The 20,143-nt window shown below is 42.3% G+C and overlaps 2 protein-coding genes across 8 annotated transcripts in view; one reads left to right on the plus strand and one right to left on the minus strand.

Moving 5' to 3' along the window:
- The window catches only part of unc5a (unc-5 netrin receptor A), a 124,097-nt gene extending 113,760 nt beyond the window's left edge, over positions 1–10,337 (plus strand). For all 5 annotated transcript variants that reach the window (XM_063875928.1, XM_063875929.1, XM_063875930.1 and 2 more), the window contains 4 exons: positions 2,133–2,282; positions 3,991–4,155; positions 4,298–4,476; positions 6,552–10,337. In XM_063875928.1, the coding sequence (XP_063731998.1) occupies positions 2,133–2,282; positions 3,991–4,155; positions 4,298–4,476; positions 6,552–6,717 (660 nt within the window). In that variant the 3' untranslated portion in view covers positions 6,718–10,337. The remainder of the gene's footprint in view (positions 1–2,132; positions 2,283–3,990; positions 4,156–4,297; positions 4,477–6,551) is intronic.
- Positions 10,338–11,186: 849 nt separating this feature from the next.
- Positions 11,187–20,143, minus strand: part of pdlim7 (PDZ and LIM domain 7) — a 29,130-nt gene continuing 20,173 nt past the window's right edge. For all 3 annotated transcript variants that reach the window (XM_063875934.1, XM_063875935.1, XM_063875933.1), the window contains exons 6-11: positions 16,182–16,234; positions 15,678–15,921; positions 15,124–15,304; positions 14,900–15,020; positions 12,630–12,745; positions 11,187–12,320 (exon numbers count right to left, since the gene is read on the minus strand). In XM_063875934.1, coding sequence (XP_063732004.1) covers positions 12,234–12,320; positions 12,630–12,745; positions 14,900–15,020; positions 15,124–15,304; positions 15,678–15,921; positions 16,182–16,234 — 802 coding nt within the window. In that variant the 3' untranslated portion in view covers positions 11,187–12,233. The remainder of the gene's footprint in view (positions 12,321–12,629; positions 12,746–14,899; positions 15,021–15,123; positions 15,305–15,677; positions 15,922–16,181; positions 16,235–20,143) is intronic.

Below are 20,143 nucleotides of genomic sequence, written 5' to 3' on the forward strand. Positions count from 1 at the left end.
AAAACCCCTGCATTGTTTTCCCCCAGAAAGAGTAAATAATATGGTTAAATTTAGCTTCTCATCTATTAGCTCGCTCACACTCTCATTTGTTAACAGGATAATGGGGCGTAAAGAGGGCCATTATTCTCTCAGTCCAGAACATATGCTGAGACCCTGCAAAAAATTCACACTCTGATACTCACTCACAGGCACTCAGGAGCACATAAACAATATACAAGCGAGACAGTGTCATTTGAAAGCGAGGACATGCGTGTCCACGCTTTAAAGCAGGAAGTGTTTCATCCTGTGTTTTGTATTTCAGTAGGCTCAGTGTCCCTGTCAGGCAGTGCCATGCCCTAGACCCTGTTTGGTAGTAATCCTGCCGTGTCAGCCTTGAACCTGACAAACTGCTAGACAGGCAACTTAGTATTCAGTCTAGTAGCTATATGTTGATAATCAGATAATTGGCATTCTGCACGCTCTGTCTTGCTAGCAAGCCTAAAGATCTGCTGCTATAGGTCAAAGACCTGATCAAAGCCCACCAGCCCCAATTTGCAATGCTAATCGCCCCCAACAAATAATTGTCCTTAACAACTGCGTTAAATGAACCTCTCTGGAATCCCTCATAATGTGCCTTTTGTCTGTATAAAAGACATAATGGCAGAGGGCTTTTAATTTTGTGGAGAATGCACTGCCCCCTGTTATTAACTCGTTAGACCTCGACGCTTTGATTCAGAGCCATTGTCTGACCTTCCCACTCTTAGTAAGTGGTCTGGGTAACATCACAAGGCTCCGGCGTGGCAGCACATTGAGGAGAGTATTCCAGCTGACTACAGTACATACAGTCAGATGGTTGTACATCTTTAATGTGCTGCTGCAGCATTCGGGCAAAAGGAATAAACCAATGTGAATGTAGGAGTGGAGATGGATAATCACAGGGGGCATAATATCCGTGTTAACAAGAAGATAAGCATTAAGCAAACATGGAAATTAGCAATGCACTGCGCAAACATGGAAATGCAATTCTCGGGGCCGAATGCGGAAAAAAGTGCTTATTCAGTGGAGAAGAGAGCACATCAAATAACAAAAAACTGGTAGAGATTCCAATCGGATAATTAACAGCTTCCTTTCCATTATCATTGGAATCAGTCTAGCCTGTTCCTGGGAACGAGGGGAGAAAATTGAATCTGTGTTGTGCAGATAGAAATTACTGCCATTCTCCACCTTAATGAGATGTCTTTGCTGAAATCATACCATGGGCCGCCATGCAGCGCTCAACATATGGCCAGTATCTACACATGCATCTCCCTCTTTGGGCTTTTGTCTTTAAGATATGTTTCCCAGACTGTAAAGCACATTCTGGCTGCCTGTTTTTCACATTGCTGCCATCTTGTTTCCATCCTCAGACAGATTGAAGGAACATATCTTATTTCTGAGGTCTGTTTTTGTTTTGTTGTAATATGCTCTTTTCATCGGAGGGTGGTACATGTGAACGCCGGCCAAAGTATTGGATTCTTAAAGACTGGTTCAGCACAAAGCACCCGGCTCAAAATGAATTGATAGATCAGAGGAAAACAGGGCGGATATTATCATCCCATTCCAGATGGTCATTTGGATGTCGACAAATGGTCTGCTGAGCAAGTCCCACAGAGATTAAAATATTAAGCATGCATTTACAAATCTCTCCTGGCACAAAAGCAAAAATGAAATTAAGGGGATTCGCCATGCGAGAACAATGAGCAGTTGACTAATGGCTCGTTCACTTACTTCATCACAGCCCAGGTAGCTAGGAGGCCAGGGAGGCTGCAGTATTCGCATGTTGATGCAGTGGCTGGGAGCTGGGCGCACACACACCGAGGCAGCGGATCAACCTTGTGGTGACATTAAAGCTCTGCAAAGACAAGCGGGTCCAGCCCGCTGCGGCCGCATGCAGGGAGACTACCTTCCTTTCCTAAGATGTGCTCTAGCCCTGCTGTGTGTGTGTGTGTGTGTGTACCCACTGCTATGTACAGTTTTGTGTGATTGGTGCACCAAACAGGAAGCCTCCATGTTTATGAATTGTTTTGCACATTTTCACCTACCTCTGTGACTGTGATGGTTAATGTGTTTCCTCTGAGCCCTGACGCCTTTCCTCTCTCCCCATCTTTCATTAGGAGGTGATGCAGATGGAGCGGCAGCTCGGGGGTCGGCTGATTGACGAGCCTCACATCCTGCTTTTCAAAGACAGCTACCACAACCTGCGCCTGTCCATCCACGACATGCCCCAGGCGCACTGGAGGAGCAAGCTGCTAGCCGGCTACCAGGTGTGTTGGGCTGCAGGGTCAAAGGAAGTCACTTCAGATCAGAGTGGGAGCACGGAGATGTAATACAAGTGCCTGGCTGAATCTGTCAAATCTGTGTAGCAGCAGTTACAGGGCTTTCTAATGTGTTTGTTTGTATTCTCAATTCAAAACCCACAGCGTCTCGAGTTAAATTAGCTTTCCAGATAAATAAAAGAAGAATGGAGTGCGTGTCTGCAAAAGCAATGTAAGTGAGTAATCACAAGTCCTTCAGAAACTTCTTTTTATTCTTAATGAAGGCCTCTCTTGAAAGTTGTTTTAATCTGAGTTGGCTCAGAGTTTTAATTAATTGTGTTTTGGTTTAGCTTCAGTTCACTTTAAAGATAGTGTTTTTCAGTCTGCTGCTGCACGACTCTTCTGTCCAAATAACCTTTCCATTCTTGGCACTCTGTGCAACTTTAAGTGATGTGTTGGGAGTCAAAGCAACTGTATGTCAGTGTCCTCTTGTGCCTCTCTGCAAGGTGCAAATGTGTGCTATAATGGAGTTGGGCTGTGTGCACTAACCCAGAGCTGCAAGCTGATTGATTATCCGAGATGTCGCTCTCTCAAAGGGAGCTCAGATGAAAAATTAGAGCACTATGTAAATATCTGAAAGTATCCTGCACTCGCTGCACCTGCGTGGCCCACTGCACTGCTGCCCGGCGTCCACACGAGCCATGATGGCTGTTCAAAGAAGTAGAAAATGTTCTGGCCGTATCTCTGTGAGCACTGAGCACCAGGTCCCCACAGAGAACACACAGGCTCTGTCAAGCAAGCAGCAGCAGCAACAATGCACCCAGGACGAGGCTTATTTCTCTGGACTGTGTCTGTTCATTCGGAAGTGTTATTCCCCTCTCAGCAGTGCGGTCAAAAAAGGCCTTTAGTCTCCCTGGGGCACCCGTGGAGACTTTTTGTGCGTTTCACCCGGCTCCCTCTGAAGTCAATCTGCCTGGGTAACAGTGCCCCCGCTTGGTTAGCAGCCTGATCTGCAGTCCCACTTCCCTCTACGGCTCAGTTCCTGTCAGCTGCTGATCCCAGGGTGAAGTCAGGAGTCAGCGTGCCCTGTTTTATTTTTTCTCTCTAAGGGTTACTGCTTCGCTTCTCTTGGGATATGCAAATGAGGCGTGAATATGGAGAGAAGGAGAGAAAGATGTAGAAATTGTCAGCCTTGAATACATTCTAGCAAACACTCTCTGGTAGACAGGAGCTGGTGCTGTTTGGCGTTACTACTCAAAGCTTTTATACGCATCCCCGTCACATGATGTGTTTTAGATTCAAAGCAAAGCAGTGATGTTAAAACTTGGACACCATCAGCATCATTTGTATCGCAGCCCAGAAATGCACACACAGTGCATACAAAGAGAGGCTGAATCATCTAAAAGTCCCTCATGCCAGAGATATAGATAGTGTTATCTCCTGAAATACACTTACTTGTTAGTTTGTTTGCTTGTGTCATCAGCTCAGACATTTTTGCCCCCTCTCTCAGTAATAGCCCATTATCACCCTTTACCCTAGCTGACTAGTGTCAGTCGGCTGCCTGCGATATATTTAGCCATGTTCACCTGACACTGACAGCTCATGTCAGTGTAATTAATGATGATCTCAGCGTATTGTAGGTAGGCGGTCCTGTTATGCTGCGTGTTAGACATGCAGTTCTAACTGCTTTACCATTTGTGTGTGTCTCTTTCTGCAGGAGATCCCCTTCTACCACATCTGGAACGGCTCCCAACGGTACTTGCACTGTACCTTCACTCTGGAGCGGCTCAGTCTCAGCACCTGCGAGCTCACCTGTCAGTTGTGCGTATGGCAGGTGGAGGGGGAGGGGCAGAGCTTCAGCCTCGACTTCAACATTGCCAAGGTAACGTTATGCATTATGATTGTCTTAGAGCTAGCGATTCATTATGCAACCGCCGTTATTCAGAATTTTCTTGAGTCATAAAAGGAATTATGCAGTACCCGGTTTTCTGAAGGCTGTGCTTTATGGCTGTTATTCACACCAGGACACCCGAGCTGTGGACGCAGAGTTTCTGCTAATGGACAGCAGCGCCACAGCTCTAGCAGGGCCCAGCGCCTTTCAGATCCCGTACCTCATCAGACAGAAGATCTGCAGCAGCCTGGACGCCCCCTGTCCCAACGGAGCCGACTGGAGAATGCTAGCACAAAGACTTAAACTTGAGAGGTAAATACAAACTGTACAGCACCATAATGCCTTATCTGATCAATGATTTGTTCAGCGGCCGGAACAGGCAGCTAACAAAGGTACTGAAGAAATGCAGCAGAGCCTCCTTTATCCGGTCCCCTGGAGAATACATGCTGCACAGCAGTATGAGTACAATACTAGACACACAGCTTGTTTAAAATAATGAATGTGTAATCACACTGATTGTAAAGGGTCATACCAACGCAGAGGTTAACATGTTACATGAAGCCAGCCATTGCACACCAGCATTGCACAGTGCATCACAGCAGTCGCATGTTATTCCTTCAGTTTAGGTAAACAAAGTTCTGCTTGAGCAAGCTAATCCTCATCACACAGCTAACCTTATAGGATTAATGTGGACTTGATGGATACAGCTATCATTTCTGAGAGAAAACACAACCCCCATCTTCCTTTTTTTCTCCTCAGAACAGGTAAGCAGCTTAAAGTCTGAGGCTAAACTTGTACCTGCTACATTCTGCTTAACAGCTGTAATTGGAAAGGTAGCAGGCTAGCTGCCCATCAGCGGCAAAAAAAGACAGAACATGTTTGGATCTGTGCCGACTGCAATTCATCCTCGCACTAACTGTACTTTATCAGCAGAGCACCTGAAACAGGAGCCATTGATCCCTTATCCTCCCGATTTAATTTCTACCCCGTAATGAAATCAAATGGGTACACTTAATTTGTCCACTCAACTTTATTTAGCCCAATTAATCACAAATTGAATTGATGCACTACAGGTTTAATTAGCAGTGTTTTGCTCAACATAATCAATTCTCATTTAGGCCTCAGGAAGGAACAACTGTTCATTGTTTGATCTGTCCTTAACAACATGTTTTTCCTGAAAAGGCAGCAGCTCCTTGGCATCCTGTCATGCTGCAGTTCTGGGTTTGTTTTCCTTGTGTATAAAGCGTTCAGACTGAGCGGGACGGGACCAATCAATAAAACTTAAAATGCCGAGAACCTTTTTATTTGATCTTTCTCTCCTAAGACTGAGCGAGTGGCTGTGTCTGAGCCATACAAGATAAGCTGGTGTTTCACACAGCGAGGTGAATAAGCGGGGCTGACACATCACACTCTAAGCTCTGTCTTTTTTTTTATCTGAATAATGACACTGAGGTTTGTTCCCTGGCAATTTTTTGACCAACACTTCCCTTTGTTGTGCTCTCCCGACGCAGAGGGAAGGCTGTGTGCACTATACAGACCAAGCGACTGAAAGCAGCAGAGTGGCTGTGTGTACTGCCAAAGCAGCCACATGTTTATAACCATCACATAACGCTTCATTGGGCACACAGGAGATATGAGGAGGTAACCTTTCCTCAAGGTGAAAGGGGTGTTTTAGGCTTCTTGTCTCACCCCGTCTCCCATCTAGGGAAAAACACTCACACAACACAATCTCTCTTTGTGCCAAGAGTTTACTCTGCTCTCTTTTTCCTTAATGCCATGTGTGCTCTACATAGCAGTTAAGGCCCCAGACATTTGGAGAACAGAAAAAGGCCATTAAATCAAACAAGCATGTTTTGGGGACCGCAGGGATCAGGGCCCACTCAACATCAAATATAGAGCGGGCCGGGGCCACTGCTTTGTTGTCATTGATTGGGCTTGATCGTAAAGGTTCTGCTCCTAAAATGGAAAAGGTCACTTCCGACTTAACTGTGAAAAGTCTATATAGGATTTACAATATGGGATTTAGGGCAATTTCAACATCAAATAAAGAAGAATGAGGCTTATGCTGTTAAGCTTCAGATAGAAAATTGCAGGAGATTTTGTATTTGATGGCGGTTTTAGGAGCTGTTCGTATACCTTTTTGTCATTTTTTACTTACAGCTCCAACCACAGCATATCGAGATGTAGCAGTATAACACACAATAAAACCTGACATTGATGGAGTTGCAAAAAGCAGGAGCTCTATAAAGCACTGGCAGGAAAGGTTTTCTTCAGACTCGGTTATTGTAGCGAAAATGAGATACTGTCCGTTTTGATATGAGCACATCAGTTGATTCAATAAAAGCATCTCATTGTTCCCTCTCTGTGATGTTCTCTTCTCTCTGCAGACACATGAGTTTCTTTGCATCCAAAGCAAGCCCGACCTCTCTGATCCTGGACCTGTGGGAGGCGCAGCATTTCCACAGCGGTAACATCAACCAGCTGGCCACAGTCATGGCTGACATTGGCAAACAAGAAGCCATGATTTTCCTGGTCTCTGATGGCGAGTGCTAACCCAGAAAAGTGGAGAGACTGGTGCAGAGGAAAAGTACAGAACACATACACACACACACACACACAGACACACACACACACACACACACACACACACACACACACACACACACACACACACACACACACACACACACACACACACACACACACACACACACACACAGAAAAACAAGAAATACAGCAGCAGGAATCCAAGAGCAGAGCTGTCCCCATGTCCCTCCTCTTCACTTCAGAAGATCTCTTTTCTGTAGGATTCAGTCCCTATATCCCATCCAATAGAGTCAAAATCCTTAAATGAAAAACCAAATGAGAGTTTGGGTGTGTGGGGGAGATGTATTGTTGGGATCAGTGAAGAAAATACCTGTCATTTTCCATACAAATATTAAGTAGAGTTGGTCCACATTACTTTTACGTTTAAGAACTAAATTATCTTCATGCCTTTTTTATAAAAAGAAATAGGCTGTTTATGGCTAAAAAGGAGCAATATGCAAACGTATGATGATGGCCAATACTTCAAATTGAATGAATACACATTTAAGAAAAGGGACGGGAGATAAGGACTCAGTCATTTCAGGTTAAAGGGCGAAATATGCAATTGGCTTGTTGGTTATGACATAATCTCAGACATTGAACATATTTCCATAGTTAGGGTCTGTGAGCGTCCCCCTCCCTGTGATAATATACAGGCGTGTCTTTACTGTTTCTCTAAACACACACAGAGAGCTTGTAGCACATCCTGGATCTGCAGGATAGATTGTATGTCAGAGGCCCAAAAAACCATCTCATCGTGTTTGTGTTTTAGTCCGGCCGCTATCACTGCTGTGAATGTAACATCTTGACATCTTGATTCAGCGAGACGCTTCACAGCCTCCTGCTTCTAAATCAATATTTGTTGGTTTAGCTTCTTTGAACTTTTTGTTGAGGGAGGAGTGAGTAATATCTTCACTAAAGTCATATTTCAGAAGCCATTTCCTTCTGAAGCCTGTGATTGTGATTCGTTCACTGTACTTCACGTCTCATATTCCCCCAATCGTTCATTGTGGCGTTTCCTTTGTTTTAAATTCCACCGCTAATGAAGGAGCCATAGGGCCGAAAGGCATTTCTAGCTGCATATATGTGAACATTGAATGTCGTCAAATCTCCTTTCTGAAAATACATTTTGCTCCTGATTACGTTAATTCTTTAGCAGAGATGATGTTAAACATAAAAGAATGGCCCAAAGGCGTATCCCATAAAAATGATGCAGAACACTTTTCACATACAAATCTAAATAAGACATTTCATACAAATCTTCACCAGATTACAAGAAAAGCAGTTTTGTTCATAATTCATTAAGCAATGTTGGAAGAAGTTCTGCTATTATGAACTGTGTGGCAAACAGTATTTCCACATCAAAGAAAGGCTTGTCTCTGTGGGAAAGTTAAGAGTGGCTTATTCACAATGTCACGCTTCTGTTCACAAAAGATGCTTTGAAAGGGTTTTTCCTTTTGTGATTTCTAGCCAGGACGGCAAAAAAATGATCCAGCAGATTCATGCAAACCATAAACTGCAACTACGCATAAACTACTTTGCATTAATTTTACGCCGTTTTTTTTTTGTTTGTTGTTGTATTAATGTATTTGTCAAGGTCTGGAAACATTAATACACGGAGTATCTTTAAAGTCCACTGTTTTAGTAATAAAGCTTGTGAAAAGGTGTGAGCAATCCCAATTAGCCATAGTCCTCTGCGTCTGCCTCAGGGTTGCATGTGAAGTTGTCTGTTGAAGCTATAAAGAGAGCCCGTTTAGTTTTAACCCCTTCATCTCCAAACAGCTCCTGTGGCTTCAACCTTTAACACTAACTGGAGCCTCTTTATGATTGTCAGATATCTGGAATGTACATTTATGTTTCCATGTAGTGGGGAAAAGGTATGTTTTTGTTTTCCTTTTTTAAATCTTAGTCTTTGTTTTTGAGTGTGGCATCTCGGCACCTGTTGGCCCCTTTCATGCTAATAAACACGCCTCCTATTAACCAACACGTTTTTACAAGCCCCTGTACGATTGGATGCAGAGATGCCATCAAATAATACCTTTTTTTATTAACTTAAAGAAAACCTTGGATCAAGCCCCTTTCTGATAAAATGGCGATATCACCTTAAATAAATCTTTTCATGTTGAAATGGATCGTCGTCACATGTAATATGTAAATACTTTTTCTATACCAGCCGTGTGCTGTCACTTTGCATACTGTATATCAGCAGAATTGGTAACCAAAGTTTTATGAGTATCATTTGAGGCCACAACATCCTCATGTCGTATCCATTGCATATTGTTTCAGCGTTGTTTTACTCGGTTAGAATAGAAGAACTCAGTTGCTGTCTCTAAAGTGCAGGCTTAAAGTCCTAATCCTTTTATCTTATTTCCTTGCTTTTGTCTTTGAGGCAAGTAAATGCTGTTCGTTCAAGCGGTAATATGTGTCAGTTTATTTTGTCACTTTGTAAAGAAATGTAAATTATATTTTAATATGAAGCCAAAAAAAGACACTTAACTGGCGCAGCATTTGTCAAGTCTAAACCGTGACGTGTTTGCCTATATACTGTTCTTTGGCGATCTAGCAGTGAAGACTTTTTTGCAGTGTTAAGGGTTTAGAGACTGTTTTACAGGAAGTTTCTATACTTATTTTGTTCGTCCTTAATCTGCATATGTCTACCTGATTATTTCTCTAAATGTAAGCATTTAAATACAAGGTGGAAATAGTCACTAATGCTTAGTGATTGCTACACTGGAACTGTGTGAACGCTGATTTGGGGAACATCAACAACCAGTGTTGACACAGCACGTTTAGATGAGCCATGGTAGTTGTACAGTCAGACTGTGTGTGTGTGGTTGTGCGTGTGTGTGAACCTTTATCACCCCTGTCATTGTGTTGTCGAAGCACATTTCCGTATTGTAATTCACCAGCCGCCGGGATGTTCAGCATCTATCTTCACATCTAACTTGTCCAACATATCTAAAATTACTGAGCGTGTGATGAATACAGCTCCTGTCATGATGGGCTCTGGACCTGAGGGTGGTGTAAGATGCGTGTCAGTAATGCACGTATCCTTCAAAGAGTTTGGGGGAAATTGTTACATCTCACAAGTACTTTTTGTGTCACTCATTACTGCTAAGTGTCAAGGATGTTTGTGTGTGTGATTGTGTGTGCGCATCCCACCGTCACTCTGACTGAACAATAGACTTCTGTATTTGTGAATGGGTTTTCTATTTAGTTCCTTGATTCAATGTTCCTTGCCTTTCTGCAAGTCAAAAATGCTGTATTTATTACATGCCACAGCGCTTATGCAATTGTATAATCTTTTTGTTTTGTTCGTTTTTTTTTTTACCTTTTGTGTTCCTATCGTCAATGTAAATTGTTGTCAAAACTTTTGTGGCGATGGAGAATCTCCTGCTGAAGGAGATTTTCTGTACTTTTTGGACAATGATATGGATTTGTGGGTAGAATTTTGGAAATTCGTTTCTAAGTGCTTTCAAGTATTTACTTGGCCTTATGTATATATATCTATCTATGACATTTCAGAAAGGTATGTATAGTAATTCAACCTGAAATTGTTGTAAATAAATTATATATTGTTAAATCAACGACTGGATCTCTCACTTGAAACGATGACTGTTGAGCATGAATGTCATTTAAAAAGGGATACACATACTAAATGTAAAGTGTTACTGGTTTGTATTTACATTAGGGGCCACATACAGAAAAACACAAAGGGCTGGGGCGCTCACTAGAGGTGATGTATGTTGCCTCATAAGTTAAGTAATACGTTAGCTAAATAAATCAAATGTAGGTCAATTATGATTGATACTTGAATATGTCCCAAGAAAACTAACAGCAATATGAAAGGTATATTTCAAGCTTGATTTGCAAATTAGTTATTGGGCTTTTTTTATCAACTAAGATTTGTTTGAAAATGTTTTGAACTTTAATTGACTGAATTAATTTTTAAAAGTGGGGTCATTAACATATGAATAATACCGTGTAATGTATTTTACATATTTAAGAATTACAATATTTGACAAACATAAGTTTCAGTGTGGGCCATATTCCATTATACTTTAAGAATTTGCTGAAGGCCATTTCAAAATGGACAACCGCAGTTGGCCCCTGGGCAATAGTTTGGACACCCCTGGTTTTAATTAATATTTTGACATTTTATTATCAGTCAGATTGAAATAACATAAAGCTGCCAATATTAAATATTTGGACAAAATAATAATATAAGAGTAGATGGTTATCTTTATAGAGAACACTAGGGATTTACTAGGGTCTTTTTTCTAGGGCTTTTACAACAGCAGTTTTTTTACAGCACTTTGAGTACTCACAACAAAAATAAAAACATTAGAACATCCATTGTCCTCGTGTTGGGGAGCAGGTGTTGGTGAGAGCAGAGAGAGCCAAAACATCAATCAATGGTGAATCTAACAGATGGGTTCAGTGCTTGGCATTACTACATTATTTTATTTGAAACGCCTTACAGCTATAAAAACAACCCTTACAGGCCCATTCTGCAGCAATATAAATACATATCCAGCCATGACATGAAAGTACTCTCAGGAATAATCACAATATCAAGGTAACATGAGGGACAAACATCACTGTGTTTTTGTTTTCTTACATCTAAATGACAAAATGAATGATCATTTCAAAGGCTTTGATTCATCTCCTAGCAGGGAAACATTTAAAACAAGAATCGCATGTTCTTTATGTCGCTGTGACATTTACAATTGGATCAATCGAGGATTATTACAGGACTCCATTTTGCAGTTAACTACTGTCCTCCTCCCTTCGGCTGCAGCTCATCAGAGCACAGTCTGCCATCGCTGCTTCTTTGGAGAGGAGCAGGGGTCCAGCCAAGCAGAAATGGGACACCCCTTTTTCTGCTTGACTGGGCCGCCATTAAGTTAATAGTCAATGCAGTAGGAGTCATGAGTGGGCCGGGGTCCTGAGCGGGGCCACCACTTCTCCACACTTAGCAAAGGAGTAGTGGCAGATCATTACTGCAATATGGGACATTATTAAAGGCTAAATGACTCCTTTCAACTGGGGAGACACTGACCTGATCTTACTTCAGACTGAACAAGGAGGACATTAGTAGAGTTGTGAAAAATCTTCACTAACGACTACAATTAAATCTAGATGAACTGCAGGGGCACTTTTTAAAGGTCTGATCTAAATAGGACTTTAAAAGTTGGGGATGACATGAAACAATTCCTTGACTACTTCCAGTTTTATAACACAACAGCATTTGGTATTACAGGCAGTAAAATGTGGACTGTTCTATTAGCAAAGTAACAGCATGTAAAGCTAACGGTAAGCCTCATATATAGAAACAAAGTCTGTATGATAGAAAAAAGTGTGACTCGGTGTGTGGTTGGCAAAGAGGAGATGTAGAACATGTGCGAGTGTGCCTGAGGGCGGAGCAGGGTAAAGAGAGCAGGGGAGAGAAGCGTTACTTCCTCTGAAGACAGCGCTCGCTCTCACACTGGAGCGAAGGCATGGCCTTTGCACAGGGGCTTATCCTTCTTTGAGTAGAACGTCTTCCCCTCCAGGTTGATTTGGCAGAGCTTTAAAGATGAAAGGAGACAGACAGAGACAGATTGAGAAACTGGGACATAGTAGATACCAGACTTTGACACTGCCAATGTGAATTCACACTATTTCCTACTGGCCAGAGCAGGCACATATTATTTACTTGACTTCATTTACTTTCAGTTTTCCCTCACAGAGTGACAGAAAGAGTGATATAGAGTGCAGGTGACAGAGAGGGGTTCTGAGATGGAGGCAGACTTTTCAGGTGGCATTGTGCTGGGACAGCCAGAAGAGCCAGGGCAAAGAGAGCCCCGCAGGGAGCCGTATCAATCAAAGTGACTTACAGCACAGACGAAGCACGTATCGTGCCAGCTGTAGCCCAAGGCCTCCAGAAACCGATCGCCGGCATCAATCTTAAAGTCACATCCGTGGCATTTGGTGCCAAACATCTTCTCATAGTCTGGAGAGAGAGAGAAAGGTGAGGGGAGGACAGGTGGTGGTGAGTGGCAGAGATATATCCATCAGAATAAAAGAAAACAAATACAAAAGAGCTTTTATCATTCTGGAGATCAGGTCAGGCTTCCTCCTGGCCTCTACAATCACCATATGTAAACACCACTTAACCTTTATGGGATGTTCTGGAGCACCGAGTGTGAAATAGGTTTCCACCTCTCTTCATCTTTGAAAAAGAACGGGCGGCTTTTCCTCTTGAAGGAGAGTAATATCTCACACACACTAACACCCTCGCACACACACACACACACACACACACACACACTGAAGGACGCTATAAAGATGGATGACGCTCTTTTGATGCGAAATGTTGTCTCTTCTCCTCATTTGGCATTTGATACTATGCTATGTGTGTTATTTTGTCCCCTCACTGTACATCAGTGCCTTTCCAGAGTGTAAGGGAGGGGGGGGGGGATTAGGATGAGGGGAAATTGCTCCAGATACTTAACTGGATTTCTCTTTCATCACAAGGACTCTTGGGAGAGTGTCAGGTTATAATGCCACTTCTCAAGAGTGAGTGGGTGAGAGCGACACAATCCCTGAAAGATGCTGAGGCAGCAGAATGTTTATCAGGGCTAGAGGCATTATTCAGAGTATGAGTACTCAGGTTGTGGCTTCGCCTTCGATAAAGCAGCGATCCACGTCAGAGCCTGGGTAGTAAGCGAGAAGCACGACGCCCCGCTAAATCATTTACCGCATAATAGAAGAGCACACACCATTCATAAAATCCAATAGAGAAATGTGTGAAGTAAACTGGAGCTAAATAGATTATAGCAGATGAAATCATCACACTTCATGATTGACTGTGGTGCGCTCAAAGAGATTCATGATGTAGGCTGACGCCAGACCCAACAGCATAATACAACAATGCAATGTTTTACAAATAGCTTGATAAAAAATATGAAAATGATTCAAGCAAAACTGAGAAGACGCCCTGCAGTGAGCTGTTTGTTTTCCGAAAGAAACTAGTTTATCAGAAAATGCACTCGGCGGGACCCCTGAATCACCCAGCTTTCTGTAATGCGGCGCTACACCGCACGTAGCTACAGCATCCATTTAAAGTAAAAGGATGTGACATCTTCTATCAAATAAACTCGATCACAAGGTTAATGCTGCGAGGCGGGGTGTCAGCGCTGCCTCTGTTTGGTCTTCTACTTTTGGCCGAGCGCAGACTCTTGACTAATATATAAAGCATGGTATAGTTACAGGGGGTCTTACAGGGGTGTGTTGTTCTCGGTTGGCACTGGAACGAATCAATCTGCACACTGTGGGTTTTCAACATGCTGTATTTTCTTTTTGCCAGTGTTTCATATTTTCTGCTTAAGCAATATCTTTAATCTGGTTTTATCGTTACTTTTCTTTTAAAATCTGAGGTTTCTGTGGTGGTTCTGGTTTGTTCAGCAATGGTGGTGACTACTGTGTTTTTTCTTCGTTCCTCAACTAGAAACCACATCGATGACATTGCCTCTCTGTTTCCAGCGGAAGATTTTTCACCATGAGTATTCCTGTAACTCTTGTTGAAGCCTCAACAATGTGCAAAGGGATCTTTTCATTTCTATATGTCTGAATGAGAGAAAGTCCTTGAGCCATCCATTCAAACTCAACATTCAGTGAGTTTATTTCCCCCTAACTACTGTTCCTTATGTTTACTTCATTATTATCACTCACATTTAGTGTTTATGTTTACCAGATACATGTGATGGGAGCGATTGTGGGTGTGAGGAAAAGTCAGATGAATGGAGGTTATAAGAATCAGATTCAAGTGATTTTAAAGCTATGGTGGAGTAACATTATTAAATAAAGTGTATCAACTTAATTACATTTAGAAGCACATCTCATCCCGTGCTTAACACCACAGATGGTATTTCTAATTTCTTACCATGGAGCATTAAGAGCAGCAGATCAGGGTGCAGATACAGTATGGTTCTCTGTCAAAGTTGGAAATCCTTCATCTAGAACCGTGTTTAATTATGTTTCTCCAAAACAGCTACTAATGTCTTCTAAGCTTATTTAATAGCTTTTTGTAATCATTTCCAACTGTTAGGAAAGATAAGCCAAATAATGATCATGTTAGAAAAAGTGAGAAAGGTCTTTTTCTCACCTTTCTCACAGTAGGGTTCACCCTCCTCCATGTAAAAGGCTTGGTTCCTGATGGCCGTCTTGCAGGCTGCACACTTGAAACACTCAACATGGTAGGTCATCTTCAGGGCATGCATGATTTCCTGACAATGGGAGAAACAGAAATATTTAAAGAGTAAAATGTCTTCAATTCTTCCATGCATCTTGTTTGTGTTTTTATTTTTAGCACAGTAGTGCACTTCCTACCCCGGTGATCTTCTTTTTGCACTTGGCACAGTTAGGAGCGTATCGGTTATCGTGGCACTTGGTGCAGTAGACGGACCCTCTCTCCTCGAAGAAGCCGCCCTCCTCCAGGACCACCTTACATTGCGAACACGTAAACTCCTCCGGGTGCCAGGAACGTCCAAGCGCCACCAGATACCGACCCCTGGAACACACACACAAACAAACACAGACACGCGTTAACTACACGTCAGAGGCATTATTGAAAACTGCTCCATCACTTTCTTCTTTACAGGGGAAACAAGCAGTGCTCTAATGGACATGTCCTCGCATGACTAACAACACCAAGTAAAAGCACATATTTTCTCTCCAGAGTAACAAGTAAAAGAACTAAGGATTCTGTTATCTGTGGAATATGTGAAATAAGGTTTTAAAAATGTCAGCACATTTCTTCTCCAAAGTGATAAGAAGGTCCCAACCTCATAATGATTCCTGGTGTACAGTCTAAAGACAGGAGCAACCATTAAGAGTTTTTTTATGGTGAAATGGATCCAGGTGCCAACACTATTGCTTCTCACCTTATGATTTTGTTGCAGGCCCCACATAGCGGGGTCCTCCCGCTCTCTTCGGGTGCCTGCTGCGCTGCCTGAAGGATGGAGCTGCGGTTCTGCATGGGTGTGGGTTGGACCGGCTGCTGGTGCTGGGTCACGACAGTGCTGGTCTTATCTGGGCGGAAGCGGTCGGCAAAATTAGGGTCAGTGACCCACGGGGGACGAGAGGAGGGACCGGAGCTACGTGCTGGTGCCGCTGCAGTCTTGGTACCTGGGCCAAAATAAAAAATCATGATTTAGTTTTGGGATTAGAACACTTGGAAAACTTTGCTGTGACTTTGAATAATTTCAAGATGGGATGGGGTTACTTTTATGTCATAAACACGCCTCTCTTGTGATGCATGTAAGAGTTTTGTTTTACGTTGCTGCTGCTGATGCTCATGTATTGACACGTCATAAGAATCTATTAGCACAACCTCCGCTGGATGCTGCTGGGCTTCTTTATACGCATCAGCAGGAGCAGAAACTCACCATCTGGTTTGTCTGCTGCCTGGGCCTTGGCAGGTGAGGGAGTTGGCTCAAGGCTGTTGGAAGAAAATGACTAATTAGAAAACACACACACACACACCTCAGTAACCATGGCTACAACTCAATGAACGTCATGTTCGTATTACAGCAGCCATGGCTGTCTTCATTATGTAGTTTTCCAGATTACCTGTTCAGTACGCTGCTTATTGGCATCAGTTACATTATAAATAATTTCAATCGTCCAACAGGATTAGCATGGGGTCTCTCACCTGTTGAGAGTGTAGGTGTTGTACATTCAGGTGAATTTTAGACAAAACTACACTGCAATAGATTTAGGAATTGATTTGGTGGTCATTTAACATGAAAGCACAAGCCTCTGTGAGACAAAATCAATAACGTAATTCAAGTGATCAATGCTTAACAACAGATAACACCGTGTGCATTTTGTAAAGACATTATAGTTCTGCATCAATTTGGCTCCAGAGGCACCGCTCTAATGAGAGCAATCAGAACCCTCTCTCGGATGATTGACGTCACTCAGGAGAAGTTAGAGAAGAAACTCAGATCTCTGTGCTCTCAGATTTGGAAGCAGCAGAGTTTAGCTTCCAGCCTGCCTGTGCAACAGTGTTGAAATAAAGAGTTGTTTCTACATTTCAAAGTTCTGGTACCCGCAACAAGCAGTTACTATATTCAGAAAATCTTCAAACCATGACTGAGAAGGAAAAACAACTTCTGAGCCAAGACAGTGAGCTCTGGAGACTTCTTATCTTGGGAAAAAATATAACAACGCCTTAGGCATCCATCATTTGTACATCATCAACTGTGCCATCTACAATACACTAATGAAATATGATGAAACCTTTTCTCATTTGCAAAGAACAAATTACCCTTCAACAGCCTTGTTCTACAGCATCGGCTGTATCAGGTTAAGGGCTGCCAATCAATGATATTTCTCATGTAGCCCCAAAAACAACCACAGGAAGTTACAGAGGCAGGAGAAGTTACAGCCTTAATGCTGGGAGCTATCGAGCAAGAAGAAGAATAAAAAACAGTCTCCTATTTTCCAACAGCAAACTCTGAGTAATAAAAGCATATAAAATCCCTTCGCAGAAGTAAGAACATGAATTGCAGGGCTGGTGACAGAGAGACAGAGAGAGACAGAGAGAGAGAGTTAAATCTTTCTAAATTAAGGAAGGTAAGTCCCCCTTCTTACCAGGAGATTTTTGAAATAACACTAATATAGAGTGAAGGAGAGAGAGGATGCTGGGGGAAGCAGATCTCTATAGACTGGGTCAAACAAAGGACAAAACAAACCTGGTACACACACAGACCCAGGGTCAGCTGCCTTCTGGGACCCCGCAACAAGAAAAAAAAAAACATTTTGGTAAACGTGGCCGCCCCACTACACTACCTCGCAGCACATGCCAACCGGCCAGTGGCACTGACTCCTCACACACCTTCAAGAGGTTTGTTAGCTGCACCTCGCTCCGGTGAAGGTTGCAGGTGCAAATTGGAGTACATCCTCTACAGCTGCTCATTCCCTCCCGTCGCGGCCTGGATCATGTTTCTTGACATTTTAACCGCTTTCAACATCCCCCCCCCCCCTCCCGCTCAGTGTGATGCAGGTGCAGACAGTTTTTTTGTGCTTTTTTTAGCCTTCCATATGGAGTTTTGCACATGATCACATTTACCGTTCACTCTACACCTGACTTCAGATTCACCTAGGTTTTTTTTGGCTTGCTCTCCTGTGGGATTCATCGACCTGAGCAATGAGCAGAGTAGGAGTGTGTTGGCAGCTCGACATCCGGCAAAGAAACAAGCAAGTTCGGATTTTAGATTGAGCTACAAGCCCTTGACATTTGTCACCCTCCAAAGAGTGGAGATAAAAGTGATGCAGTTCTGCGTCAACCTGAGTGTGACAAGTGACAAAATGAGAAACAATGGTGGCACTTGCTGACAGGTGGGGAGATGCATTGCTTTTCTACAGGCTGCTTTAATGGTACGTCATCCTGTGTTTATTATTTACAAGGCTTATAATGGCAGGAAAACTACAATTTTCTATCAATGTTAGAGGCCACAGTTGTTTTTCTGTTATATTTTGGTATGTTAAAGTAATAGTTCCTTTACCTTAACTATTATAAACTTTACCAGTGTGTGTTTACCACTGTCCTGCGATATACTTCACTGTATTTAGATTTGATGACTGACTCCTCCTAATTTGACATTAGATGCATGATGATGTGGATACACTTTCAACTAGTTTGGACTATAGAGTCACTCGTAATATAAACTATAGTAATACAAACAAGTATAATTTAATTACCAATGACAAACTAGTGGCTTGATCAAGATTTCCATTTTCTGTTTTCTGTGTGTGAAAATCTACACATTTCCCTTTTTATTGCAACTTACCTATCGACTTAAAATATCAACAACATATGTTTCCTGCTATCAAAAATATTACTATTTATTAAAACTATGTAAAGGCAGAGCACAAATTATTTATTTCACAAAGTGTTGTACAATATCCACCGACAGTGCTTTGAATACAATCAAGAGATCTTTCTCATTTCATGTTATTTTTTCAAATCTAAATCTACATCTATCAAAGTATTGTTTGCAACTTGCCATCAGCTCTCATTCTTCAAAAGGTGGCCACTGTAGTGCAGCAATTACTCAGCTGAGCTTTAAATATGACCATGTTTATCTTTTTATTAAGTTCTAAATACTCTTTGATCCAGGCTTAACGTATGCAGTTCTCACTGTGCACCTCTACACTTTATAATTGTGTATTTCTTCATGTGTGTATGCCCATTTACTTTTGTTATGCTTGACTTCACAACAGTTTTCTCTGAGGCAATAAATCTTGAACCCCCATCTTTGAGAAACAAACATTTTAATTGCACAAATGTCTGAGAAAAGACCTTCTTCTACATAATCCGTCTGTTCAGTACACTGGGAAAGTAACAACAGTAAGAAGAAGTAAGAGTTGGATATGTAGAGATGTAGCATTTTGAGCTTGAACCCTAATTGAACAAGAAGAAAAGACACACAGAAGAAAGGATAGAGAAGCAAGAGAAGCTTTTGTCAGATTTTTTATATTTTTGAGGACAGCAGAAATGAACAAAAGTACAGATTTATCTTCCTTTTTGTTCCGAATGTTTGGAGAGGCCTACAAGATGAGGGGATCACAAATGATAAGTCTAAAGGATGAAGAAATCAATGAATGGAAACAGGCGGAGAGAGACAGAGAGGCAGACAGAGATCAAAGGAGGGTCTGAACTTTACAATCAAAGAAGAATAACGAACAGAGAGGCGCTTCCCACAGCTGAGACCCTCCTTCCCACCTTCCCACCGCTTAACTCAAACTAACGCAATGTGAAATGGAAAATAGGGCCGCAGACACAGTAGTCCACCGTGTTGTCAACAATAATCAAGTCAGAGGGAGATCTTACATTAAGGCTCAGTATGCAAGGTAACGCTTTGGGCTTAGTCATCTACGCTATGTTTCTTCTATTTTTCGTTTTTTTTTTTTTTCCTTCCCCCAAACATTTTTTTTCACCCCATCTGTATCTGAAAGGTGAATTTGTTAACTGCCATTTGGACGGTCGGCTATCTTCGTCGTCTTTGTCACGTAGTCTTTGCGGTGTGGCTATCACTAGCAGGCTCTGCATCCCATGGCGTCTAGGATGTCGCTCAGGATTTGATATTGAGGGCACGAGCAGACCGGTCGTGGTGCCAATCCCTCAGACGGGCATAGCGGGGACTCTGAATCTCAGTGAGGAACTTTTCCCTGAACGCAAGGAAAAGAGATATGAAACAGAGATAGACAGGGGGGACACACATTTGAGGGGGGGGTTAAGTGCAGAAAAAGATGAAGAAGTAGAAGAATAAAACGGCTAAAACAATAAGGAAAAATTATAAGAATATGAAAGATCTGGGAGACAAATAGTTATTTGAAGGAA

Source organism: Eleginops maclovinus, chromosome 23 (assembly GCF_036324505.1).
Source record: "Eleginops maclovinus isolate JMC-PN-2008 ecotype Puerto Natales chromosome 23, JC_Emac_rtc_rv5, whole genome shotgun sequence".
Lineage (NCBI taxonomy): Eukaryota > Metazoa > Chordata > Actinopteri > Perciformes > Eleginopidae > Eleginops > Eleginops maclovinus.